Source organism: Pygocentrus nattereri, chromosome 15 (genome assembly GCF_015220715.1).
Source record: "Pygocentrus nattereri isolate fPygNat1 chromosome 15, fPygNat1.pri, whole genome shotgun sequence".
Taxonomy (NCBI): Eukaryota; Metazoa; Chordata; class Actinopteri; order Characiformes; family Serrasalmidae; genus Pygocentrus; species Pygocentrus nattereri.
This window is the reverse complement of record NC_051225.1, coordinates 39,137,319-39,162,452: the sequence shown is the minus strand read 5'-3', so window position 1 is coordinate 39,162,452 and position 25,134 is coordinate 39,137,319. Positions and strand designations below refer to the sequence as shown.

The following is a 25,134-nucleotide window of genomic DNA, read 5'->3' as shown; positions in this document are numbered from 1 at the left end:
GTTTAATTTAACATCCTTTAACCCTGAGGATTAGGGGCAGACTCCTGGTCACCATAGCAGCACAGACAACAATCAAAGGCAAAGAGAGAGATTTAAGACGAACATCGATAATTTGGAGATGAATGGACTTTATAATCACTCCAGCTGGTTTCCTGATACGTTTAATCTGCAGTGAGAAACCGTCACTAAAAAGTTGTGAAGCTGAAGTCCGTTTTTCATTCACCAGTTACTTGTTATTATTGTCCTGTTACACCTTAAATGATGCAGCATTACGTTCTGGCACCTCAAGCACTATTTGAGATGGAATGGGAAAACAAACAAGAAGTTGTAGAATGAGAAACTGACTTCGGCTGTAAAAAGCAGAACGTTGAAAGACATTTTACAAGAAACTATGAAACTTTTGTTTCCTGCCAGAGATGCGAGAAAAGCGGCTATAGCTTAGCTAAAGCTTAAAGCAGAGCGCAGCATGTCTGCATTTTCATTTGTTATATTTTTAAGCCTCTGCTCGTACATTAGCACATGATACTGAGACATATTTACAGCCAAGATGGTAAAATGGACATAAAATGTGGCTTCCAAAGTGGTTTGATTTTTACTGAAAGGACTAAATGGCTCTCCTTAACATTTGGGTTGAATTTAAAAAAAAAAGTCATATGCAATATTCCACATGTTATTTGACCAGGGATGTTCAAAATGTTTGCATATGGCTGTAGAATAATAAAAATAATTATTATTATAACAATAATAAAAATGAGTGTGATCAACCAGTCAAGCGTAGTATTAACATAGTACATCACACACTGTTTAAAGGTTCAGTTTAAAACAATTTAAAGTTCCGCCTCAATAGAGTCTTTTACATTAAGTAAATCAATAATTAAGTGAACTACATTTAAATACCCAAGTTTTTAAATTCATGATGGGGACGGTTAGCACTGAAATGACGTTAGCAGACAGTGTAGAATTAAACAGTTTGTTACTGTGCCTTTAAGATTGGCCTCATACTGGCCTAATATTGTACCTCATTCAAAAGCTGTCCGAGCTAAAACCCTCTTAATAAAGTCCGTGTGACTGGGTGGGGCTAAAGTTCTGTAGGCAGATATATGTAAATGTGTTTGGTTTTGTAATGTCACAAAAACTACAAATTTAAAAAGAGACATTTTTCCAGTTTAGTGCAATTTTTATATACTACATCAAGCTCTTTCACTTAAAAAAAAAAAAAATAAATAAAAATCTGGGCCCTTTAATGGACACACTGTAAACCAAAGCACACACATTGTGTGAGCTGACAATAAATCTTCTCCAAATCTTGTTAATCTTGTGGCAGTTTCTCTGCAGGAGATGTAAAATGCTGAAGCCATAACTTTGTTAGGAACAAATGTTTTATTTTTTGCCTTTTTGCTGCACTTCTATTAGCTATTATGATTTGAGTTTGCTTGTGGGACTGCCGCCCGCCGCGCTGCGACGTGATCTAAATTGTTTTAGTCAGTGTAATTTGTTGCAGTCTAACAGAACACAGTCCTACATTTATAAGACACACTGTGATACAGACTCCTGTTCAGTTCTGGCTTTTAAACCTTAGACGTCTCACTTTACATAGAGTGTCTTTACATACACTTAATCTGATAACTCCCGATAATCAGACTGTGTCAGTAACTGGTTCAGAGTGTTTACACTTAATAATCTGATAACTGCAGAAAATCAGATTGTGTCAGTAACTGGTTCAGAGTGTTTACACTTAATCTGATAACTGCCGATAATCAGATTGTGTCAGTAACTGGTTCAGTGTGTTTACACTTAATAATCTGATAACTGCAGAAAATCAGACTGTGTCAGTAACTGGTTCAGAGTGTTTACACTTAATAATCTGATAACTGCAGAAAATCAGATTGTGTCAGTAACTGGTTCAGAGTGTTTACACATAATAATCTGATAACTCCAGAAAATCAGATTGTGTCAGTAACTGGTTCAGTGTGTTTACACTTAATAATCTGATAACTGCAGAAAATCAGATTGTGTCAGTAACTGGTTCAGTGTGTTTACACTTAATAATCTGATAACTGCCGAAAATCAGACTGTGTCAGTAACTGGTTCAGTGTGTTTACGCTTAATAATCTGATAACTGCTGATAATCAGATTGTGTCAGTAACTGGTTCAGTGTGTTTACACTTAATAATCTGATAACTGCCGAAAATCAGACTGTGTCAGTAACTGGTTCAGTGTGTTTACGCTTAATAATCTGATAACTGCAGTAAATCAGACTGTGTCAGTAACTGGTTCAGTGTGTTTACGCTTAATAATCTGATAACTGCCGATAATCAGACTGTGTCAGTAACTGGTTGAGTGTGTTTACACTTAATAATCTGATAATTGCCGATAATCAGACTGTCAGTAACTGGTTGAGTGTGTTTTCGTGCTCTTGAGTAATCAGATCATGTGGAGACTCTGGGTCTACATGAATCAGGCAGTAATCAGATTTCTGCTTTACAGTCAGCCAATAAACTCACAGAGACGTGACTTAAACTTAGCGTAAAACTAAAACTTCATCAGTGGCTTTTTTTAATAATCCAAGTCACTTTAATGGAAAATACACTTCAAATCCCATGCCATAAAATACGAGAGAACTAGCACACAGCTAGCAACGTTAGCTAGGTTGTGGTTTAGTAAACTGTCTCTAGAGTTGCTGCTGTGAAGCTCACCAGTTGCCATCACAAACATTAGCAAACAGGACAAAAACAATAGTGACCTGTTGGTCCTATGAACGAAGTTAATGTTGCCCACCTGTTGGGAGAAACAGAGCAGCCTCCTCATCCCTTTTCATACCTTACAACCCTCAATGAAGCTGAGGTCAACTTCTTTTTCACCAGCTTCTTGTTAGAATTTTCCCATTCCACCTTAAATGCCGCTGCAGTTACATTCTGGAGCTCCAGGCCAGAATAAGGCTGCTGCACCGGTATTATCGATTGTGCTTCGGACCCCCACAGGCAAATGAATTTCACTTTTGTGAATGAGTTGAAAGGGAATTCAAAGAGAAATCCATCTGAACTTTGTGAAGGACACGTCTTCTGAGGATGTGAGGGAGTTTTGAGGTCATTTGAGGCCTAAACCTTCTCTTTGAGTCCTATTTGTGATGTTAATATATAAATACAACATGTTGTGAAACTTTTAAATGATCATTTCAGGCTTTACAGGGCGATTCACATTTTAGTGTGCTCTTTATTTTTCTCACTTAGTAACGACACTTCTTTCAGTTTTAATTAAACATTACATATTGCTGCTTTAAAAGGCTGTTGAACATTATTGTTACTATTATTCATTATTGACATGATCTGGAGATTTATTAAACTTGAAAATACTCGAAAATAAAATGTTTCTTCACGCTCGCACTTCACATTTAGAAAAAAGGCCGTCCATTGAAAGTTAAGGGAGATAATATTGGTTTTTATGGTTCCATTTGGCAGAATTATTTTGGAAGTTTATCAAGTGAATGTAAATCTAAATTATTATAATAACTATAGTGAGTTAAGTACACACTCTTAAAAAGATGGTTCTTCAGGTTTTTTAGTAAAGGCAGTGGTTCTGTTTGTAATCATGAGCTCTGTATAATCATTTCATGCCTAAAGTGTTCTTTGCATGGTGACATGGTTCTTTACATTGATGGAAAATGTGTGTATTTGGATGTCTATAGCACCTTTTTAAAAACGGTTCTGTATAGCAACAAAAAGGGTTCTTCTGCTATTGTTCTGCTTCAAGGGTCTGACAGACAGAATTCAGTCTTACAGTCTCAGATGAGGAACGCTGAGGCTGTTTGGTCCATACAGACAGAACCGAGAGAAAAGCAGCCTATCTGGACATTTTTCTACCTGGCCCTGAAATCCAATAGACGGCAGTATATTTCCCATCAGCCCCAGTAACTCCCCGTAATATACAGGTCTTTTAGCCTGAAATATAATCGTCCCTGCAGACAATTCCACGTTTCACATCCCATTTCTACACCTGACTGCCTGCACTCTCTGCAGAATGAAGGTGCAAAGAAGGGTTCTTTGGAGTGATGCAGCAAAATTGTGGTTCTCCAGGTGAGCTCCACCAAGTATTAGATTATTAAACAGAATCTAGAGCTAATCAGAGACTTGTTGATCTAAGTTTTATTTTAAATCGAGTTGCACCGCACATGTAAAAAGATGGTTCTTCAGTAAGCAAAATGAGTATTCATGGTTCTGTGTAGAACCATAGAACCCAGTGCATGATAAAAGGGGTGCTTTGCATCATGAAAGCACTCTTCAGATTGTTTGAGAATGTGGTGAAGACCGTTCTAAATGGAACTCTTTTATAAAGGGTTCTGTATATCACCAAAAAGGATTCTTCTATTGTTACAAGCTTGACATGTAACAATAGAAGAACCCTATTCAGTGCTATATAGAACCCTATGCAATACATTCTCCATCAATATGAAAAACACCATGCAGAGAACTATTTAATCATGCAAAGGGTTTTTTTAAGTGTTAATTTGCAGTATTGAAGAACCCCCGAAGAACCATCTTTTTTTTAAGAGTGCAGTAAAGTTCTTAAGTATCGTAAATGGTTCTATGTAGAACCATGAACACTCAAACTCTTTGCGTGATCAAAGGGCTCTTTGCATTGTGACGCTCTTCCTCAGATTGGTGGAGTGTATGCAGTATGTGTTTCTGTAGAGAACCTTTTGAAAAGGGTTCTATATATAGAACCATGTACATCACATTCTCCATCAATCTGAAGAATGCTTTGGCTATGCAAAGAAACCTGTAATCATGCAAGGAGTTCTTTGAGTGTTCATGGTTCTATGTAAACCATTTTCTTTACTAAAGAACCTTTTGAAGATTCACCTGTTTTAAGAGGGCACTTTAGCTGCTTTTCCACCTCAAGGTATGGCTCAACTTGACTCAACTCTCTTTTTGTACCAGCTACTTTGTGTTCCTTTCCAGATATTGTGCCCCCATGATGTATCTGGTTGTCATAGCAACGCTATAGGAAGCTGCCATGGTATAGAGACAAATTTTGACAGCAGGGAGACAAAAGACTGCTGGAAAAAACAGGAACATTTGGGAAAAACTACATCAAAGTTCAGACGAAGAGACAGGACAGCACAACACTAACCTGCTACCTAACGCTAGTGTTATGGTTTGGGTGAGGGTGACTATTCTCTCTGAACATTGAGCAGTCTGCCGTTTCCCTGCATCACCTTTTGGTATACCTCGCTTAGAACCTCAACAGAGGGGATAGCAAATTAGTGCCAGGTACCAGATTGACCTAATGGAGAACCAAAAAAGGCAAGAAGAGTTGAGTTGAGCTAGTCCCATGCTGGGGAAAAGCAAGTTTTGGTTCCTAAACAACCTTTCAGTTGATATTTATTTATTTGGGATGTTTATATGTATAATGTGCACTATTGCCGAAAGTGTTCAAGTCCTACTAAATATTCCACAGTGAACTGTCAGTGGGATTATAACAAAGTGGAAGCGATTGGGAACGACAGCAACTCAGCCACGAAGTGGTCGGCCACGTAAAATGACAGAGCGGTCAGCGGATGCTGAGGGGCATAGTGCGCAGAGGTCACTGACTTTCTGCAGAGTCAATCACTACAGACCTCCAAACTTCATGTGGCCTTCAGATCAGCTCAAGAACAGCGTAGAGAGCTTCATGGAATGGGTTTCCATGGCCGAGCAGCTGCATCCAGGCCTTACATCACCAAGTGCATTGCAAAGCGTGGAATGCAGTGGTGTAAAGCGCCGCCACTGGACTCTAGAGCAGTGGAGACGAGTTCTCTGGAGTGACCAATCACGCTTCTCCTTCTGGCAATCTGATGGACGAGTCTGGCTTTGGCGGTTGCCAGGAGACAGTACTTGTTTGGCTGCATTGTACCAAGTGTAAAGTTTGGTGGAGGGGGGATCATGGTGTGGAATTGTTTTTCAGGAGTTGGGCTCGGCCCCTTAGTTCCAGTGAAAGAAACTCTTAAAGCTTCAGCTCCAAGAGATTTTGGACAATTTCACGCTCCCAACTTTGTGGGAACAGTTTGGGGATGGCCCCTTCCTGTTCCAACATGACTGCGCACCAGTGCACAAAGCAGGTCCATAAAGACGTGGATGAGCCAGTTTGGTGTGGAAGAACTTGACTGGCCTGCACAGAGTCCTGACCTCAACCCCATAGAACACCTTTGGGATGAATTAGAGCGGAGACTGTGAGCCAGGCCTTCTCGTCCAACATCAGTGTCTGACCTCACAAATGCGCTTCTGGAAGAACGGTCAGAAATTCCCATAAACACTCCTAACCCTTGTGAAAAGCCTTCCCAGAAGAGCTGAAGCTGTTATAGCTGCAAAGGGTGGGTCTTCATGGCAGACTTTCAACAAGGTGTTGGAAACGTTCCTCAGAGATTCTGGTTGGTTATTTGAGTTCCTGTTGCCTTTCTATCATCTGGAACCAGTCTGCCCATTCTCCTCTGACCTCTCACACCAACAAGGCATTTTCGTCCACACAACTGACCGCTCACTGGATATTTCCTCTTTTTCGGACCGTTCTCTGTAAACCCTAGAGATGGTTGTGTGTGAAAATCCCAGCAGATCAGCAGTTTCTGAAATACTCAGACCAGCCCGTCTGGCACCAACAACCACGCCACGTTCAAAGTCCCTTAAATCCCCTTTCTTCCCCGTTCTGATGCTCGGTCTGCACTTCAGCAAGTCGTCTTGACCACCTCTACAGGCCTAAATGCAGTGAGCTGCGGCCGTGTGATTGGCTGATTAGCTATTTGTGTTAACAAGCAATTGTACCTAATAAAGTGGCCTGTGTGTGTATGACTTTCAGACTACAAAAACATGATGCTGGGTTCGTTTTGTTTGTTTTTTTTGTTTTTTTTTCATCGCGTCTCCTGTTTGTTGAAGAAAATACAATCTCATTTACATAGCTACTTGTTTAAGAAACAATCTGATTTCAAATAAACATGCAAATGAGATGGGAGGTTTTTGCCCTAATTGAATTTCCTCTCAGTCTTTAATTTCAACTCTGAATATCTGGAGACGGCAACAGCAGGAACATATCGGGAAGGAGCTGCATCATTTAGAAACATCCGTGTTTAGCTCACCTAGACGAGAGCAATGTTTTAATAATTATTGAATTCATTTTCCAAAATCTAGGTGACCCCCACCACCTTACCCACTAATTCAACTCTCTGGTAAGAGCTAAATTGGAGCTAAATTAAACAACAACAGTTTGCATCAATGGTTTGTACAAAAGTAAATAAATAAACAAAAAATATCTTAAAATATGTCATCATATATACATTTTTGGCCCATTGGTTTCAATTGCGGTGGTTGTGGTGCTCATGAGCAGTTCAGTCCCTGTAAATGGACTTTGATGATTAGTCCTGAACCTTTGAAGAACTTTGAAGAAGTTTTTAAGTGTTGTAACTCTTTTCTCTGTTTGAACGATGCTTTGTTTTTCCTTTCTCAGCGTTCTGTGAGGAAGGCTGTCGCAGCGGAGGAACATGCGTGTCCCCCAATACTTGTGTGTGTCCGTCAGGCTTTACGGGACACCTCTGTGAGACAGGTAAGCCAGTGAGAGAGAAGTCAGCCTCGGGCCTGTTCACCTCCACTACACTCATTACACTCACCTGTTCTCACCTGTCTGTCTGCATTACACCTGCCTTATACCTGCCTGCAGCTCCCACCTGGATATGTTTCTGCTCTTCTGCGAGGACACTAACCCGTCTCAGGTGTCTACAGCACTGTCCACTGCATTTCTCACCTCTGTCAGTTATTAACATTTATTATTTAAGCAGTAGAACATGAGAAATTACATCATGGCTGCGATTTGGTCGCTGTAGATCATCAACGCCGTGATGTTATAGCGATAACGCATGACAAGAAATAAAAGAAAATAAATAAATATAAAATATTAAAGAGAGAAATAAATTGGGCTGTGGTATTTTCGTCAGCAAGCCCTTCGGCCATATTATAGCTCCTTAACGAGCAGATTGTTGCTACGTCAGAGTAACGAGCTCCGCCCACTCGCTGCACAGCCGGCAGATCGTTCTCCAGCTCCACACAGATCGACTGACAGATTGGATATTAAGTGTCGTCTCATCTTCAGAGTCGGACCAAATCGTCAGGTGTGATCTTAACAGTGTCCGTTTTCTGTTTGTGGCAAAGTAAGAAGTAAAAACGCTCAAATGGCTCGAGTATCACCTAGCAGAGTCGTTGCTTGGCAACGGCGTCTCAGCGGAGTGATAGTGTTTTATGGCAAAATAGCAGCGCTTCAACCAATCAGCTTGCGTGGCATGATGGTTACATGATAGTTCTGACGTCTGCAGGGCTTACATTCACTCTTTGACATGTATGTTTACCCAGTAGCTCCCATGAACTGAAAAGCTCCAGGAAATCAGGATGATGTCGGGTGGGGTTGGGTAGAGAGATGAAGAAAGCAGGTGTAGACGGTGAAAAGTGGAAGGACGGGCTGAGAGAGAGAACGTAAAGGCTGGAGCAAAGAGGAGAACATTAGGAGTGATGGAGAGGAAACAGGGTTGAAGCGAAAGTGAGTGTTAAAGACAAATACACACGGCTCTTTAACCCTCGTGTCTAATGTCTCGCGTGGAGTTGATGTCTGTGGGATAATTTATTATCCTGATCGGAATCGATCAGAAGATAATCTTTACTTTATACTTTAAGACTTTACTATCTTGATCGAGGAGGAGTTTCAGAGCTTTCAGTTTTTCTGCTCATATCATCTTTTCAGCCTGTGAGAGTACAGATGAGTAATGTTGGTGATGATCATTATGCTTATTAAGCCCATCTGAAGGTGTTTTATACTATGAAAGTTATCTAAAATATTTTACTGTATTTTTTAACTTTGAAAAAGAGCCGTTTTTTTGAGGAATAGGTCTGCAAAAAAGTCAATTTACATGATTTTCCACTTAGCCTAAATGGAGTTGGTGTCCAGTTTAGTTGCCTGTTTAGTTCAGAAACTGTAGGTGCTAGGGTAACAGTGCTTTTAAAAAAAAAAAAAAAAAAAAAAAAAAAAAAACTGCAAATCAGTAGTCACCCAAACCGTTTGCACAAATGAATGCCAAAATCTTCAAATATTTGCTTCATTTATTTTATTTTAATTTTTTTTTTTTTTAATTGTTTTTATTTATTTATTTATTTATTTATTTCTAAATAAGGTGCCATGCATAGAAAGTACTATCAAATGTGTACATATTTGTGATCTGTGAAGGTTCCTCAATGCTTCTTGACATTTTGGATGTACACTTCTAGGATAAACCTTAAACCGATACCCAATTAAAACGCTTACATTAGGTGGAGGTTCTTCAACTTCGTTTTTTACAGGTTAATTCTGCATAACTGAGCGTGTGAGAGGTAAACAGAGGGATTCTGAGAGGGTTTGGTGTGAAATGGTTCAGATGTCTTTACAGTGGTGGTGATGGGAACCAGGCGTCGCCATGACTACAACACAGATATAGACGCTTTATTTACCATCCAGAACCACCAGAGAACCTACACGAGTCTTCTGAGCTTATATGGAATGTTAATGATGGAAAGTATCGTAGTAAGTTTTGGGACCATTTTATCTCACAATGCCCTGCATATTATGATCCCTCCACCATGACTAGACTGTAAGGCCAAAATCTTCTCAGAACTATCATAAAACAAAGGCAGTGAATTCAAAACCATTTCATGTTAAAAGTAATTTTTGGTGGTTTGCAGAGAAGATTGAGTGATACGTATGGATAATTGAGATTTTTAGCATTTTATCTTCCAACACTAGTTCCATTTGCTCTTGGGAGTTCGGATCTAGATGGTTCACGGATCGTTTACAATTTCTGACTGACCAGCAGTCTTGCAGTGTAATCACAGAGCCAGCGGAAGATTAGCGGTTTTATAAGCGTTTCAGAGTTGAAATTGCCATCTTGCAGTCAGAATGGGATTATTAAACCAATATTGAGACTCCGTGACCGAAACTCCTCACTCTGAAAGGAAGAATGGATCCAGGATGGACCCAAACTTCCTCATCTTTCTTAAACCCGGAGGCGAGGATATGTTCATCTCACACCTACTGTCACCCTCCTAACGCCCTCACAGCCTACAACGCCTCCTTACATTCTGTTGAATTATTTTTGGCTCGTAGTTCGTTGAAACCGTGGAGGAACTGTGAGGAAAGTGCAGATTCTAAAAATTCAGTCCAGACCACATTAGTGTCTCTAACTAGAAAAGGAAATATTTTATTAAGATAGGAATCTGATGATGATTGTTGTGTGTACAGTCTTGTTTTGCCGAAAGAAAAACAAACATCCTTTACATTTTCACCATAAACTGGAAACTGGAAAAGGCAGAGTTGGTGAACAAACATCAAGTTGACTTGACAAACCTCACTAATAATACTTAAAATATTAAAGCTGGATTTAGAAAACTGTTGGTTGTTTTTGATGACTTAATTGGGTTTACACAGCTGCTATGCCATTGGTAAGCTATTCCAGGTGGTTGCTAAGCTGCTGCTGGGCTATTGCCACATTATTCCAGGTGGGTGTGAATGTGTTGCTTGGCCATTGCTATGGTGTACCAAGTAGTTGCTGAGGTGTTGCTGTGCTGATACCATGGTATCCTATATATACTTTCCCTATATGGTATTTTGTCTGATCTGTGTTGCAATTCTATGTCTTTGAATGATGCTGCTGCTGCTGCTGCTACACTAGCATTAGTATCGCCCAGCAGAGACCACCTCAACACCGATCATTCGACTTTGTGCTCTCAAATATGAGTCTTTATCCTATAAATAGGTGTTTTTAATAATTGATTCACTAGAACCGAGCATGTGCTGTGGTGGGACACGCCACACGCACATGGGTAGATGGATAGGAAGAAAGAACTTTATTGATCCTGAAGGAAGATTGCAGTGTTACAGTAGCAAGACATATAATTGCACATGCACTTATGTGTATTAGGCAGAAAGGAAGGAATAGGCACAAGCTTAAGGTTGAGAAACTAGAAACGCAGATGGTATCTATCTGTATGTTTACGTGGCATAGAAGACCTGGTTGTTGTGTTAACATGATGAGCAGGTATTGCAATACAAACTGCTAGGAACATCAGCGGTATCTACAGTCTAATAGCGTTTGATCGAAGCTCTGAAGTCTGTTGAGCGGTGGGTTTAAAGTCTTGCACTGCTTTTATTCATTCGGTGTCCGTGTAGGCGAACTGAACTTATTTGATTGTTTTTAGAATAAATGATGCAGGAGGATGTAACGGGACAATGTCGACAGACCCAGAACCAATCAGCAAGTAGCTACACTGTGATATCATCCCACTGAGCGTTTCTATGGCTATGAGTGAGGTTAGATAACCATGCTGGTTTTTCCTTGTGGAAAAGCCACTGGAACACTTGCACTACATGCTCAGAACCGTTCGGCCCTGCAGTGGAAAAGAGGCCAGCGTGAACTCAGGGTTATAAATGTTTCCCAAAAAATCAGCCATCAGCTGAAAATTGTATAAAGAAATCTTAATTGGAGTCACTGTCATGAAAACTCTTGAAACACTCCCAACGTTAACATTACAATGAAATGTATGACAGAGCTGAAGCCGAATGAGCAGAAAGCCTATACTAACCAGGCTTGATGCGGTTAACACGATCTTTCTCTGGGGGTCTTCATCTGTTCTCCTGCTTTCCAATCAGTCAACAGAGCTGCTCGGTGAGCTGAAAGGTTATATAAAGCTAACACGGTGTACAGTTTGGTGAGGGGGCAGAACTGTTCGCTGATAGTTACTTACAGAGTTTCAGTGAAAGGTTTTTACCTGACCCCTAAAAAGGGTTCATCTACAGAGTGGAGCTGAAGAAGAGCTTCAGGCGGGATTATAATGCAGGTTCTGCTGTAAAAGCTTCAAACAGGACATGCAGGAGTCAGTATGGTCAGTAAACGCACTACTGTCCAACAGTTTGGATTCACTAATATGATTGATTGTGTATTTTATAATACAATCGTTACTTAAGCAAAGTGGATTTACGTACTCTAATCTAAACACTAGAGGATATTTTTCTGTTATATGTTTATGCGTTTTGAGTTTTATTGGAACTTCAGTCTAGATATAGATGTTATGGGATTAATTAGATGGTAATTTATTCAAATTTCATTCTGGATTTGACATTTATTAGAACTTTGATGTTTAGTAACATTAATTCTCCTTATTTTATGAAATCTTCATTTATTGAGAGATTTAGTAACAACGTTAATCTCTATTGATTTTATTGAACCATCATTCTGGACATTCTTTGGAACTGTGTTGGAATATTATTGTTATCTTAATACAGAAGTTGTATTTTTGATTTTACATTTATTAGAACTTTATTGGAGCAGTCATGGGCTGGAGGTTAGGGAGCTAGCCGGTTCGATCCCTGAGCCGACAGTACATGACTGAGGTGCCCTTGAGCAAAAACGCCCAACCCCTTAGATTGATTATATTGCAGAGGTGAAATTTCCCCATTGTGGGACTAATAAGGGTCACTTAATCTAATCTTAATCTAATTTTATTAGAACTTTATTCTGGATTTTACATCTTTTAGAACTTTATTCTGATGTTTAGTAACAGCTATGTTTTCTACATTAATTTGACTTCATTAAATCTTCATTCTGGATTTTACTTTGATTAGAAATTTATTTGGGCGGCACGGTGGCGTGGTGGGTAGCGCTGTCGCCTCACAGCGAGGAGGGCCTGGGTTCGATTCCCCGGCCGGGCGACTGGGGTCCTCTCTGTGTGGAGTTTGCATGTTCTCCCCGTGTCTGCGTGGGTTTCCTCCGGGTTCTCCGGTTTCCTCCCACAGTCCAAAGACATGCAGTCAGGTTCATTGGACATGCTAAATTGCCCCTGGGTGTGAGTGACTGTCTGCCCTGCGATGGACTGGCGACCCGTCCAGGGTGTATCCTGCCTTCCGCCCGATGACCGCTGGGATAGGCTCCAGCACCCCCCCCCGCGACCCTGACGGAGAAGCGGCTTAGAAAATGGATGGATGGATAGAAATTAATTCTGAATGTTTACTTTTTGTAACTTAATTCAGGACTAACATCATATTGCAATGATTTTTCACATTCTTCATCTAAATTGGTTTAATAATATTCAACATTGCTCCAGTCTTTTTAACAGTAGTGTATGTTTTACACTGTAGGCTGTGCATTACCAGAAAATCTGTGTATTGTTTTGGAAATATTTTGTGTACAATTTGTCTCCTTTAGTAACAGATGCTTCAGTTCGTACAGACATCACTTTTGTGCCACATCAGCCCACCTACTATTAATTTTCATCATAATTCTTTGTAATGAAGTGGCAGGTCATGTCTGTGATATAGAGGACCGTACATACTTGATTACTCCGAGCGAGGAAGAGAAGCCGCTTTCAAGTTCTTACAGAAAAAAATTAAGTTTCCTTGTACATCGCAAATGAAAAACATCATTTCAGTAATGAGTTTCATCTCCGCAGCGAGCGCTTCAGCTCGAGATTATTACAGAAAACATGCTTGCATGACACACAAAAGCATGAAATGAGGGGTTTTGTACATCGCAGAGGAACACAGAAAGTCAAAGTAATAGACCTGAATCTAATAACTCATAGGAAACAACTTACAATATACAGTTAATCACAAGTGTAGGGACAGAAATATGTATTGTATAGGACATGTTTTGTATACAGCATGACGTGGTGGTGGTGTTCCGGTACAAGTGGACCAGGAGCAGCAGAGCTGCTGGAGTTTTTAAACACTGTGTCCACTCACTGTCCACTCTATTAGACACTCCTACCTTGTCGGTCCACCTTGTGGATGTAAAGTCAGAGACGACAGCTCATCTGCTGCTGCACAGTTTGTGTTGGTCATCCTCTAGTCCTTCATCAGTGGTCACAGGACGCTGTTGGCTGGATATGTTTGGTTGGTGGACTATTCTCAGTCCAGCAGCACTGCTGTGTCTGATCCACTCAGACCGGCACAACACACACTAACACACCACCACTATGTCAGTGTTACTGCAGTGCTGAGAATGATCCACCACCCAAACAGTACCTGCTCTGTGAGGATCCAGGGGGGTCCTGACCACTGAAGAACAGGGTAACAGAGTATCAGAGAAACAGATGGTCTACAGTCTGTAGCTGTGCTTCTATGTGGTCAGTGGAGGTGATAAAATGGACGGGTGTAGAAACAGGAAGGTGGTCTGGATTGAAAGTTTAGAATCTCCACTTTCCACACAATTTCTCCTCCTTTTAATGACCTACAAGTCCAAAATAATTAATTCAGAATTACAGCATGATTTAAGTATCATGAGCCAAACCTGCGACTTCAGAGACATCACAGTGCCTGATTTCCATCTTGGTAAAGTTCCTTCAGCTCTACACATCAAGCTGATGAGGGCCTTTAAAGGTCACTCTCTTACAGTGTGTGCATACATTTGAAGATGTAAGATAATCCTGTGGAGCTATATATATATATATATATATATATATATATATATATATATATATATATATATATATATATATATATATATATATGAAAAGAATATACACAATTCCCTTGCAGGTGACTAATTATACACTATTTTGGCCAAAAGTATGTGGACAACTCTTAATTACTGAGTTCAGGTTTTTCAGCCACACCCATTGCTGATAAGTGTATAAAATAAAGCACATAGTCTTGCAGTATCCATAGACAAACACTGGCAGAGTAATGGTTTGAACTGATGAGTCCAGTAACTTTTAATATGGCACTGTCATAGGATGCCACCTCTGCCATAAGTCAGTTGGTCAAATTTCTGTCCTGCTAGATCTGCCCCTGTCAACCGTAAGTGCTAATATTGTCTAGGAGCAACAACAGCTCAGCCACGAAGTGGTAGACCATGCAAACTCACCAAGCTTTTGCTTCACTCACTACTGAGTTCCAAACTCCCTCTGGAAAAGCAACGTCAGCACAAGAACTGTGCATCAGGAGCTTCATGGAATGGGTCTCCATGGCTGAGCAACTGCACACAAGCCTAAGATCATTATGTGCAATGCCAAGCGTTGGCTGGAGTGGTGTTAAGTGCTGCCACTTGACTCTGGAGCAGTGAAAACGAGTTCTCTGGAGTAAAGAATGCTGCTTTACTGTCTGGGAGTGGACAAATCTGGATTTGATGGTTGCCAGGACAATGTTACCTACCTCAAAGCTACAAAGGGGGGGGGGGGCTCTAACTCCGTATGAATGCCAATGGTTTTGGAATGAGTTGTCTAACAAGCTCATATATTGGTGTCCAGGTGTCAACATACTTTTTCTCATGTTGTGTAATTTTATCTTTTGAAAAAAAGTTCAGACAGAGTTCAGTCTTCAAGATGCTCATGCAGTTTTACAAATGCTAATGTACTTTTATTAGTAGCTGATGTTCATCAGTGTGTTGATCAGGATGCGGAGTCAGAACTGTTCACAGTGGTGGTGATAGGAACCAGATGTTCACCTCTAAAAGCTCCCTCACAGAAAGATACTACATGAAATGGTTATGAATTCATGGCCTGATGTCTGAGACGCAGCTTTATGATAGTTTTGAGAAAGTTTTGGCCTTAAAATCCATTCATGGTGGAGGGATACATGCACGGTGCACTGAGGCAAAATAGTCCCCAAAGAAAACTTATTATTTCAAATTTTCCATCATCAATATTCAATATAAAACTCAGAAGACTCGTGTAGGTTCACTGGTGGTTCTGGATGGTAAGTAAAGTGTCTATATCTGTGTTGTAGTCATGGCGACGCCTGGTTCCCATCACCACCACTGTAAAGACGTCTGAACCATTTCACACCAAACCGCTCAATCACTCTGGTTACATCTCGCACACTGAGTTATGCAGAAATTCTGAAAAATAACCCCACAGTGTTTGAGGCAAGTGATGATTTAGGCATGCTATTAAAGCTAATTAGCTTCCATCACTTGTTATGCACATTAGCCTCGTAACTCCAGTGCTACAGTCAGCTACATTTGGGGTTCAGTGTGTTTTTGGGAGTGGATGCAGATGTGTGAGTGAGGCAGAAGGCAGTATGCATGGGTTTGCGGATGTGAAGAGCAGATCTATGTTCTCCTGCATGTTATGAAAGCCTGAAAAAGGCCTGAGGCTGAACTGGAGCTTCACTTTATCTCTCTCTCTCGCCTGCTGAGGAACCTTATTACCTCTCGGCATGTGAGAAGAGGTTAGAGTGTGGAAAAACAGATGCTGTTTCTTTGTTCTAGGATAATTTTCCTGTCATATGTGGAAGTGTGTAGGTCAGAGCCAGTAGTGTGCATCCATACCGGTAGAGGCTTTAGATCGGGGTGGGGCAAAATGGAATTATTATGGAATTTGAAGAACATCGTGGGTAATGTAATCTAGGTTCTAGGGATGTAAACAATTCAATGATTAACTGTTGAGACATGTAAACAGTTGTTTGATCAAAGCTGTTTAAAAAAACACTTTAAATAGTCAAGTTTATCTTTCAAGTTGAACGTTGTGGTTTGTATGTATGAGGGTGCAGTGGATGCCAGATAGCAGAAATACCATGGTGTACCATCTCGAAAGCAAACATTCACAAAGGAAAAGACGGACAGCTGTTTTTCCAGGTGTTCTGTGAGACACTGTGGGTATTGAGAATTATAGATAGGGACGTGATGGACGTCAAGAGTTACTGAAGTCCAGAGATGGACAGTAACTGTCCATCCATCCATCCATGTAAATTAGTATCTGTACTTTAGTATTTTTGGTGTATCTGTACTGAAGTTTCTCCGTTCTGGACTTTTTCCTTTCACTCCACTACATTTCAGAGTCTAATATCCGACTTTTTCCTCCTACATTTTGAGAAATCTGTCGTTCCTTTTGGTTTCTGTGTGTATAAAAACGTCACATGTCAAAACAAAAGAAGCGCAAAGCCAGAGCACCAATCAGGGCCCAGCGGTCACTTTGTTTAGAGCTGGTTTTGACCTGTTGGTCATACCGACCCAGTGCAGTAACGCGGTTCAACGTCAGCGCAGCAGCGTAAAACTTTGGGAGAGTCTGTTCAACATAAATGATGAACTAACCTAACTTTGTGTAAATAGAGCTCAATATAGAAATATGTCCACATATGCAGTCGAGACTGACGCGGCTTTTTTCTGAATTTCTACAAACACCATTTCATTTTATAGTAAATGAGTTTGGGCTGGTTTATGTTTATGAACAGACGCCTACAGATCAACATAGTAAAGGAGCTCATCTGTGATCCTGAGTTTAAAGCCAGTTTTTATTCAACTTAAACTTGGAACTAAGTTGTAAATAAATCTGAAACTGAAACTTTGCTTGTGTGTAAAAAGTGATTTCAGAGCCACTCGGTTCTCCCTGGTGGAAACTGTTTACCTTCAGTGTTTTGTGCTTCTGATCATTTTAATAGACGTCAGCGTCACTAATTAATGACGTTCTATTAAAAGACTGGTTTACCAAGAGAGACGCTGGAGGACTTTCACCTGAAATGAGTTCATGAAGCCAGTCTGGTTATAAAAATGATAACAGGACATCAGAGCCAGAATTACTCTTTTAGTACTTTTACTTTATACGTAAGTACATTTGAATTAGCTTGGGTATCTCTACTTTAACTCATGTACATGATTTGTGTACTTCGTCCACCTCTGCTGAAGTCTACTGAGCCATAACTGACCCGGTCATGGCATTTATATTTCCCTCCTGTTATCTTATGGGTCAAATTGACCCGTTTCAAAGTTTGAAGATCTAGGAAAAATAGTTAAAAGTATTTTTTCAGCAGAGAGGTGCAGATGTTATGACTTTTACGGAAACCATTTATGTTCTCGTGGGTAAACTCCACCCACATTCAGTGGATACTAAACAGGGAGGGGCAAAATATAAAAGATGCTCTGCATGGGAGTACACCCAACATTACGCTCTGTCAAGCAGACCAGACCTTTACAAAATGAGCAGCCGAAGCAAAAGGATGACCGTCCAGGAGGCTCTGGACGTCATCATTGATCATGACAGTGAAATAGAGGAGGATGTGTCTGAAGACGAAGACTATCTTCAGCTAAATTCTGATTCTGATGATTCTGATTTTGAACCAGATGAGGGGATTGCTATTCCTATTCCTCCAAGCAAGACATTCGTGTCAAACAAATGGTGAAATGCAGTGGTCTTCATCCCCAAATGTGCGTCAGGTGAAACTGTCTGCAGAAAACATAAAGACAGTGCCAGGGCCCACTAGGATGGCACTGAGTCATGTGACTGACATTATCAGCCTTTGAGCTGGTCGTGCCAGATTCAATACAAAAAAATCATTCTGGAAATGACAAATCTAGACGGGAGGCGTGTTTTGGGGGAGAAGTGGAAGGAGCTGGACAAAACACATTTAGATGCATATTTTGGGCTCCTCAACCTGGCGGGGGTCTATAAGTCGAAGGATGAATTGACAGCCGGTCTGTGGGATGCAGAGACAGGCAGGGCTATATTTCGAGCCACAATGTCTCTGGAGACTTTTCATAGTTTCTCCAGAGTAATTCGATTTGATAATCGAGAGGCAAGGGCTGATAGACGGGAGAGAGACAAGCTGGCAGCTATTAGGACAGTGTGGGACAAGTGGGTAGAGCAACGTCCACTACTCTACAACCCAAGCCCTAATATCACAGTGGATGAAAGGCTGGTGCCATCTGATGATGTCAAGACAAGCATGACCTGTGTGAAATCCAAAGCACAGTGTGATGACATGCCACTCGTGTGCTGTGTAGATGTACAGACACACACACGTTCATATTGCGATTGCTTGTTTGTTGTATTGCGATTTTGTTCATTTCTGGTTCATAAGCATTTCAAAAGTAATAAAGTAGTGAAACATTAAAAAACGAGTGAATTATCCTAATTGAGCCATTACCTGTTACAGGTAAAGAACACCATTGCACTAAAAATATTGGTAGAATAATTAGTAATGGAGTTAGTAATTAAATATTCACGCTGCTTGTTCGGATTTTTTTGGTTTGACATCCGTTGGGTAATTAAACATGTACCGGGTCAAATTGACCCGGGAACACCATGAACATAACAGGAGGGTTAACTTTGGCTGGTAATGAGTGACAAATACTTCATAATACAGAAGTATTTCAGTAGCTCATCCCAGTCATTTCAATCCCAGTCATTTCGTTAAACTTTTAGTGATGTAATCATGAACGTGATTCATGATTGCATCATTATTACATCATGATTACATCATGACCTCACAGCCAGGTTTGTTTAATACACTTTTGGGCTGTTTGTAAACATGCTGATGCCCGGTTCCACTTATCAGTACAACCTTCCACACACAAAGAACATTATTTAATATCTTGGTGCATTATTGTCATTAAAGACAGCTGGCAGCTAAAATTGCCAAGGAGTTTATCCCCTTTTCACTTTTATACAACATCTGCAAGTTTTAACTATTTAACTGTTTAACTATTTACATTTGAAAGAATACAGGTGCATGACTGCTGATACTGTTTACATGGTCACTGAATATTCTGGCAAATCATCCCCCAGGTATTTTTTAATTAACCAGTTAAATGTGCAGATACTGTCGTAATATGAAGATTTAGACAGCAGCGATGCAGCCTGGGTGTTGTAAACTGAACCATTAAAAAAAAAAAAACAAATAAAATAATGAACCACTGTAACAAACAAAATAAGTGGAGGTGATTTGCCTCTTTTACAGAGATTTCAGGCACTCATACATGCATGCACCCTTATCTCTTTATCTCTCTCTCCCTGTACAGGAGCTTTTATGAATCCCATTCTAAATCCATAGGCATTAATATGGAGTTGATGCATGATTATTCCATTAAAATGGAAGCTTTCTACAAGATTTTGGAGTGTGTCTGAGGGAATGTTGCTCATTCACTGATGTTGGACGAGAGGGGCCTGGCTCACAATCTCCGTTCTAGATTATTCCAAAGGTTTTTGATGGGTTGAGGTCAGGGCTCTGTGAGGGCCAGTCAAGTTCTTTCCCACCAAACTGACCCAGCCATGACTTTACAGACCTTGCTTTGTGTGCCGGGGCTTCCCAAACTGTTCCTACATAGTTAAACTCAGTAATTAGGAGGGGTGTCTTAATACTGATAACAGTATATATGTACACACACACACACACACAGACACACACACATATACACGTTCACTCGTTCTCACACATACCTTTCCACACATACCACTATTTGCATGAGCCTACACTTAAAACATGTATATTATGATAATATTATGATAATATTAAACATGGTTCATTTTATCACAGTGTCAAGAGAAAAAGACTCTCAGGATTTTATTCTGACACCGGTAATTTGTCTGCGACAGTGAAATCGCATGAACATTTATTTGGTCTTTTAATCCATTTCTGTTGGACCATCAGAAAAATAGATAGCATGTTCAAATTATGTAAAACAAAACTAAAAAAAAAAAAACTAAATGTGAATACAAGGTTTTGTTCCAGCAGTGAGACACTGCAGAATGCAAATGTGAACCGAGTCAGATTAGTAATTTGGAGGCTAATATCTGTGACAGTGGAGTGTGAAGGACAGCCTGGTGTGGATGTGTATATGGATCTTCAGGACGTATTACCACCTCTCCTCTTTACTTACACTAATGTCCCTCTGAATCTCCTCACTCATACATCATCATCATCATCATCAGAACCCCAGTGGGAAAATCCATATCACCCTGAAGAGTCTGTGTGTGTGTGTGTGTGTGTGTGTGTGTGTGTGTGTGTGTGTGTGTGTTCGGGTCGTATCTCTTTCTGATGGAGAGCAAGTTACGATTCCAACCTCTGTGATTAGAACGAGCCATAACGGTGACGGACAGACTCCACACGGACAGAGGAAGGTCAGTTATGGAAGCCACATTTACAGAATCAGGGGGGAAAATCCATATTTTAAAAAGGCGGTTCTTCAAGGGTTCTTTAGTATAGAAAAAAAAACTTTGCATGAGTAAAAGGTTTTATAATATATATATATATATATATATATATATATATATATATATATATATATATATATATGCTGAAAAGGCGTTTGATAGGGTTGAGAGGTCTCTTTGCTTCCCTTAAACTCTTTGGATTTGGCCCATAATTTATCAACTGGATCAAAACTTTATACAACTCACCTTCTGCCTCGGTCTCAACAAATAGACGTGTATCCAGACCCTTTCAGGTACAAAGAGGAAGTCAACAAGGATGTGCTTGATCACCTTATTGATTTTTTTTTTTTCGCTTTTCTTTTTATTGAGGAATAAAAGCAAAACAGACACATCAGTAGTTCCACACACTCAAAAACTTCTTTTTGATTTTACACACACACACACACACACACACACACACACACACACACACACACACACACACAAGAAAACAGACAAATTATGACTAGAAATTGCATAATCATGATGACGGAAGAATATATATTACAATTAGATTTAAAAGAAAATAATACATAAAATAAAATTAAATAAATAAATAAAGCCCCTCAGTCAGCTGGCACAACCTGAAGCGTTAAAACGTTGCAGTACTGCCTTTCAGGGTGGACCTCATCTTTTCCACAGTAAGTAAATGTACGACATCCCGGAGCCACACTGAAATGGAAGGGGGTTTTGAAGACTTCCATAGTAACAATATGCGGCGTCTTGCCAATAGAGGCGTAAATGCTAGAATATCCGACCGAGCTCTGTTGAGCAAAGGTGAATCAGTGGAAAACCAAATACTGCAATGAAAGTGTCCTTATTAATGTTGGCTCCTAAAACGTTTGTCAAAGTCTTAAAATATTCAGACCAAATGTTTACCATATATGTGAGAAGATAAAGATCGTCCCTTTGAATGAAGTACAGCTCACGAACTATGGAAAAAAGAAGAAAGGAGAAGAGAGTCAGTCTTCCAACCGAGTAGCGGGTCGCTTGGTCAACGTAGCCACAAACCGACCAACCTCCTCAGGACAGGTGAAGTCATGGTGCTCACCACCATGAGTTATTCTAAGCCGTGCCAGGTAGAAAGTGCCGTATCGAATCCCCTCCGTGGCACGCAGCTGTGTACGGACCTCAGTGAAAGCAGTGCAACTCTTGCCACCTTGGCGTTGAAATCAGGAAAGACGTTGTTGACGTCTCGCTTTCCTGAGAATCTCCACACAGTCCTCATAATAGTGCCAGCCTCGCTATGACGGGCTGTGGTGGATCACCAGGCTTCGGTTTGGGCGCCAGTGTGTGATGAGCGCGGTCCACCAGCGGGGTTTATCCAACGTGTACGCCTCTTTCACGAGATGGAGGTGGTGAGGGGGAACGACTCTCCCTCCAGAATTCCTACAATGCGGATGTTTTGACGACAAGATCTAGACTCCAACTAGCCTGCTAGTTTCTTAGACAGAGACTCAAGTTTAGCTGGTAGTACTAACACGTCATCCGTACATGTAGAGAGAGAGTGCTCATAGTCCGAAACAGTGGGTTTCCGGCTGGCCAAGTCCGACCTTAACGCTGCAAAATCACAAAGCAGCTCTGAATTCATGCCGAGTGTCTCTGTCTTAATGTTGGAATAATGTTCATCCATTCCCGTGCGTATCTCGGAGACCACCGCTCGAACAATCTCGGACCTCAGCGCTGAAATGTCCAGCGACACCGCCGGAGCAGAGCTCACTTCCGCCAGGCATGTGGCCGGATAAGAGACTGTGAGGGTCCTGGCGTTTTATGCAGCTTGGGAGGCGTGGTGACAAACAACGCTTGGCACAGTGATGGCACTACTAACCACAGCAGTCAAGAGACCGATAGATAAACAAATCAAACTCAGTGCATCAAATCTCTGAGAGAAAACTAGAGCTCCAAGCAGACGTCTATTCCATGCCACGTCACACCGGAAGTCTCAACCCTTGGCTGCCTCTGTCAGACAGTGCGATTAAAATCTCAGCTATACAGTCAAAGTCATACCACCATAAAATAACTCTATATGCAGATGATGTTTTACTATATATTACTAACCCTTCACTGTCACTTCCATCAGTTCGTGATCTGAGAAATAAGTGTAGCAGGGTGTCTGGCTATTCCGTTAATCTGAGTTTCTAAGTAAATTCAGCTGGGATGACGAGGTCTATGATATACCATCTGAACATGTCACACAGTCTTTTAAATATCTTAGTGTTCATATCTCTTCTAACATAAACGATTTGTATGAACTTAACTACATACCTTTTATGCAAGAAATAAAGGAAAATCTAGAAAGGTGGAATAAACTACCTTTAACTCTAATAGGCTGAATATCAGCAGTTAAAATCCTTCCTAAAATCAACGATCTGTTCTCTATGACCCCTGTTACCGCACCGTCAGGCTGGTTCTCCTCTCTTGACAGTGCAGTTACTGTTCTAAGTTCTATTGGAAGCACCAAAAGCCTCGAATCGAGTTAGTTGCCCTGCAGAAGCCTAAACCTCTTGGAGGACTTGGAGGACTAATTTCAATCACATCAGTTAGACATTGGACATGTAGCTCAAACCAACCCTGGCAAGACATTGAGGAAAGTTTAATTCAAGAACTGGACATTATCAGTATTCCATTCATAGACAAAGCTATTAAAAAATAATAATAATAATTTATAAATACAGTACAGTCATTACCACCCTGATCGCATGGTGGAATTCAAACAACATCTACAGCCGCTCTCCGTCCGGTCAAACTCCTCTGTGGAATAATCCCATGTTTTTAATAAATAGCAAACCTTTTATGCTCTCATCCTGGAAACAGCGAGGAATAACCAGCCTGGCGCAGTTGTTCTCTGATGGCCTGCTCATGACCTTTGATGACATTGAAGAAAAATACGATATACCGGATAACTGGTACTTTCAGTAAATACCACTCAGAGATATTCTAAAGAAAACGGTTAATTGTGGAAATTTGTGCAGTCACACTCCCCCTCTACTTAAAACTGCACTCCCTTAAACCTCAGAAAATGTCATCACAAATATATAAACCTATAGCCTCAAAGGACAACACTGTCTCACTCCCAACTGAACGATGGACCTCAGATATGAAAGAAACGTGCACTGTGAACTGGCAAAATATATGCAGCGACATCTTCTCTATGTCCGGCAATTCAAAACTCCAGCTGATTCAATATAAAGGCCTTCACAGAGCATATATCACAGCCTCTAAACTACACCGTATGGGATTCAGTCACAGTGATAAATGCCAGCATTGTCCAGCTTTAACAGACAATCAGGCTTTCTGGAATTGTCCCTCGATCCAGCAGTTTTGGTCAGAGGTCATGGACAGGCTATCAGAGATTTTGGGCCTTGTCATCCCTTTATTTCCCACTGTAGTGCTGCTTAATGACCTTTCCACACTTTCAGCACCCGATCACCTCAAATCCTTTATATTCATGTCACTTACCATTTCCAAAAAAGTTCTACTGCTGAACTGAAAGCACAGAACCAAAGTTTCAATAAAGCTTTGGCTTAACCTCCTCATGGATCACTGCAGCTTGGAAAGACTCACAGCTAATTTAAAAAACTAACACAGTCATTCAAGAAAATCTGGTCACAATTTTTACGATACAGTAAGAGCTGATTTTCCTCTCCACACTCTTCAGGGAAAGGTTACAGCTCCTACATAGGATTTGATAACTGCCCACGTTATATCTACATTAAGAAAGGGGGGGGGGGCAATTACCGCCTTAATTAGTGTTTTAAGTGTTTGTCTGTCCAGTTTGTCCGTTGTTGTGTTATTGTTATCATTATTATTATTATTATCATTGTTATTTCATCCTTTCTCTTTACTTCTTCTGTTTTGTCTGTTATTTTTGTTTTTTGTTCCGTTCAAAGCAGGGGCTGGATGAGGGGTGGGGGTGGTGTTTGGAGGGCTGTTGGGTGGTTGTGGTGCCACATCACTTTATGTCTATCTATATGATTATTCATAAACGATGAGTTATGGCGTTAATAGCGAAATGGGGGGAAAAAAGCATAGCTAAACATAGCAGCCTCCCATTTCTCACTATGAAATGATTCTATTGTCTTATCACATTGCATGTTAAACATCAAGGCTTTTATTGCTCATGAATGTGATGAATGTGACATCCGGTGGGGAATGCTCAGGGTCTTCTAAACTTTCAGAGAAGGTCTAATAATTT

At 40.6% G+C, this 25,134-nt stretch overlaps 1 protein-coding gene across 1 annotated transcript in view; it reads left to right on the top strand.

Annotated features, from left to right (window-relative positions):
* The window catches only part of LOC108411071 (protein kinase C-binding protein NELL1), a 406,580-nt gene that overhangs the window by 335,977 nt on the left and 45,469 nt on the right, over nucleotides 1-25,134 (top strand). Inside the window, exon 15 of the mRNA XM_017682451.2 lies at nucleotides 7,474-7,569. Coding sequence (XP_017537940.1) covers nucleotides 7,474-7,569 — 96 coding nt within the window. The remainder of the gene's footprint in view (nucleotides 1-7,473; nucleotides 7,570-25,134) is intronic.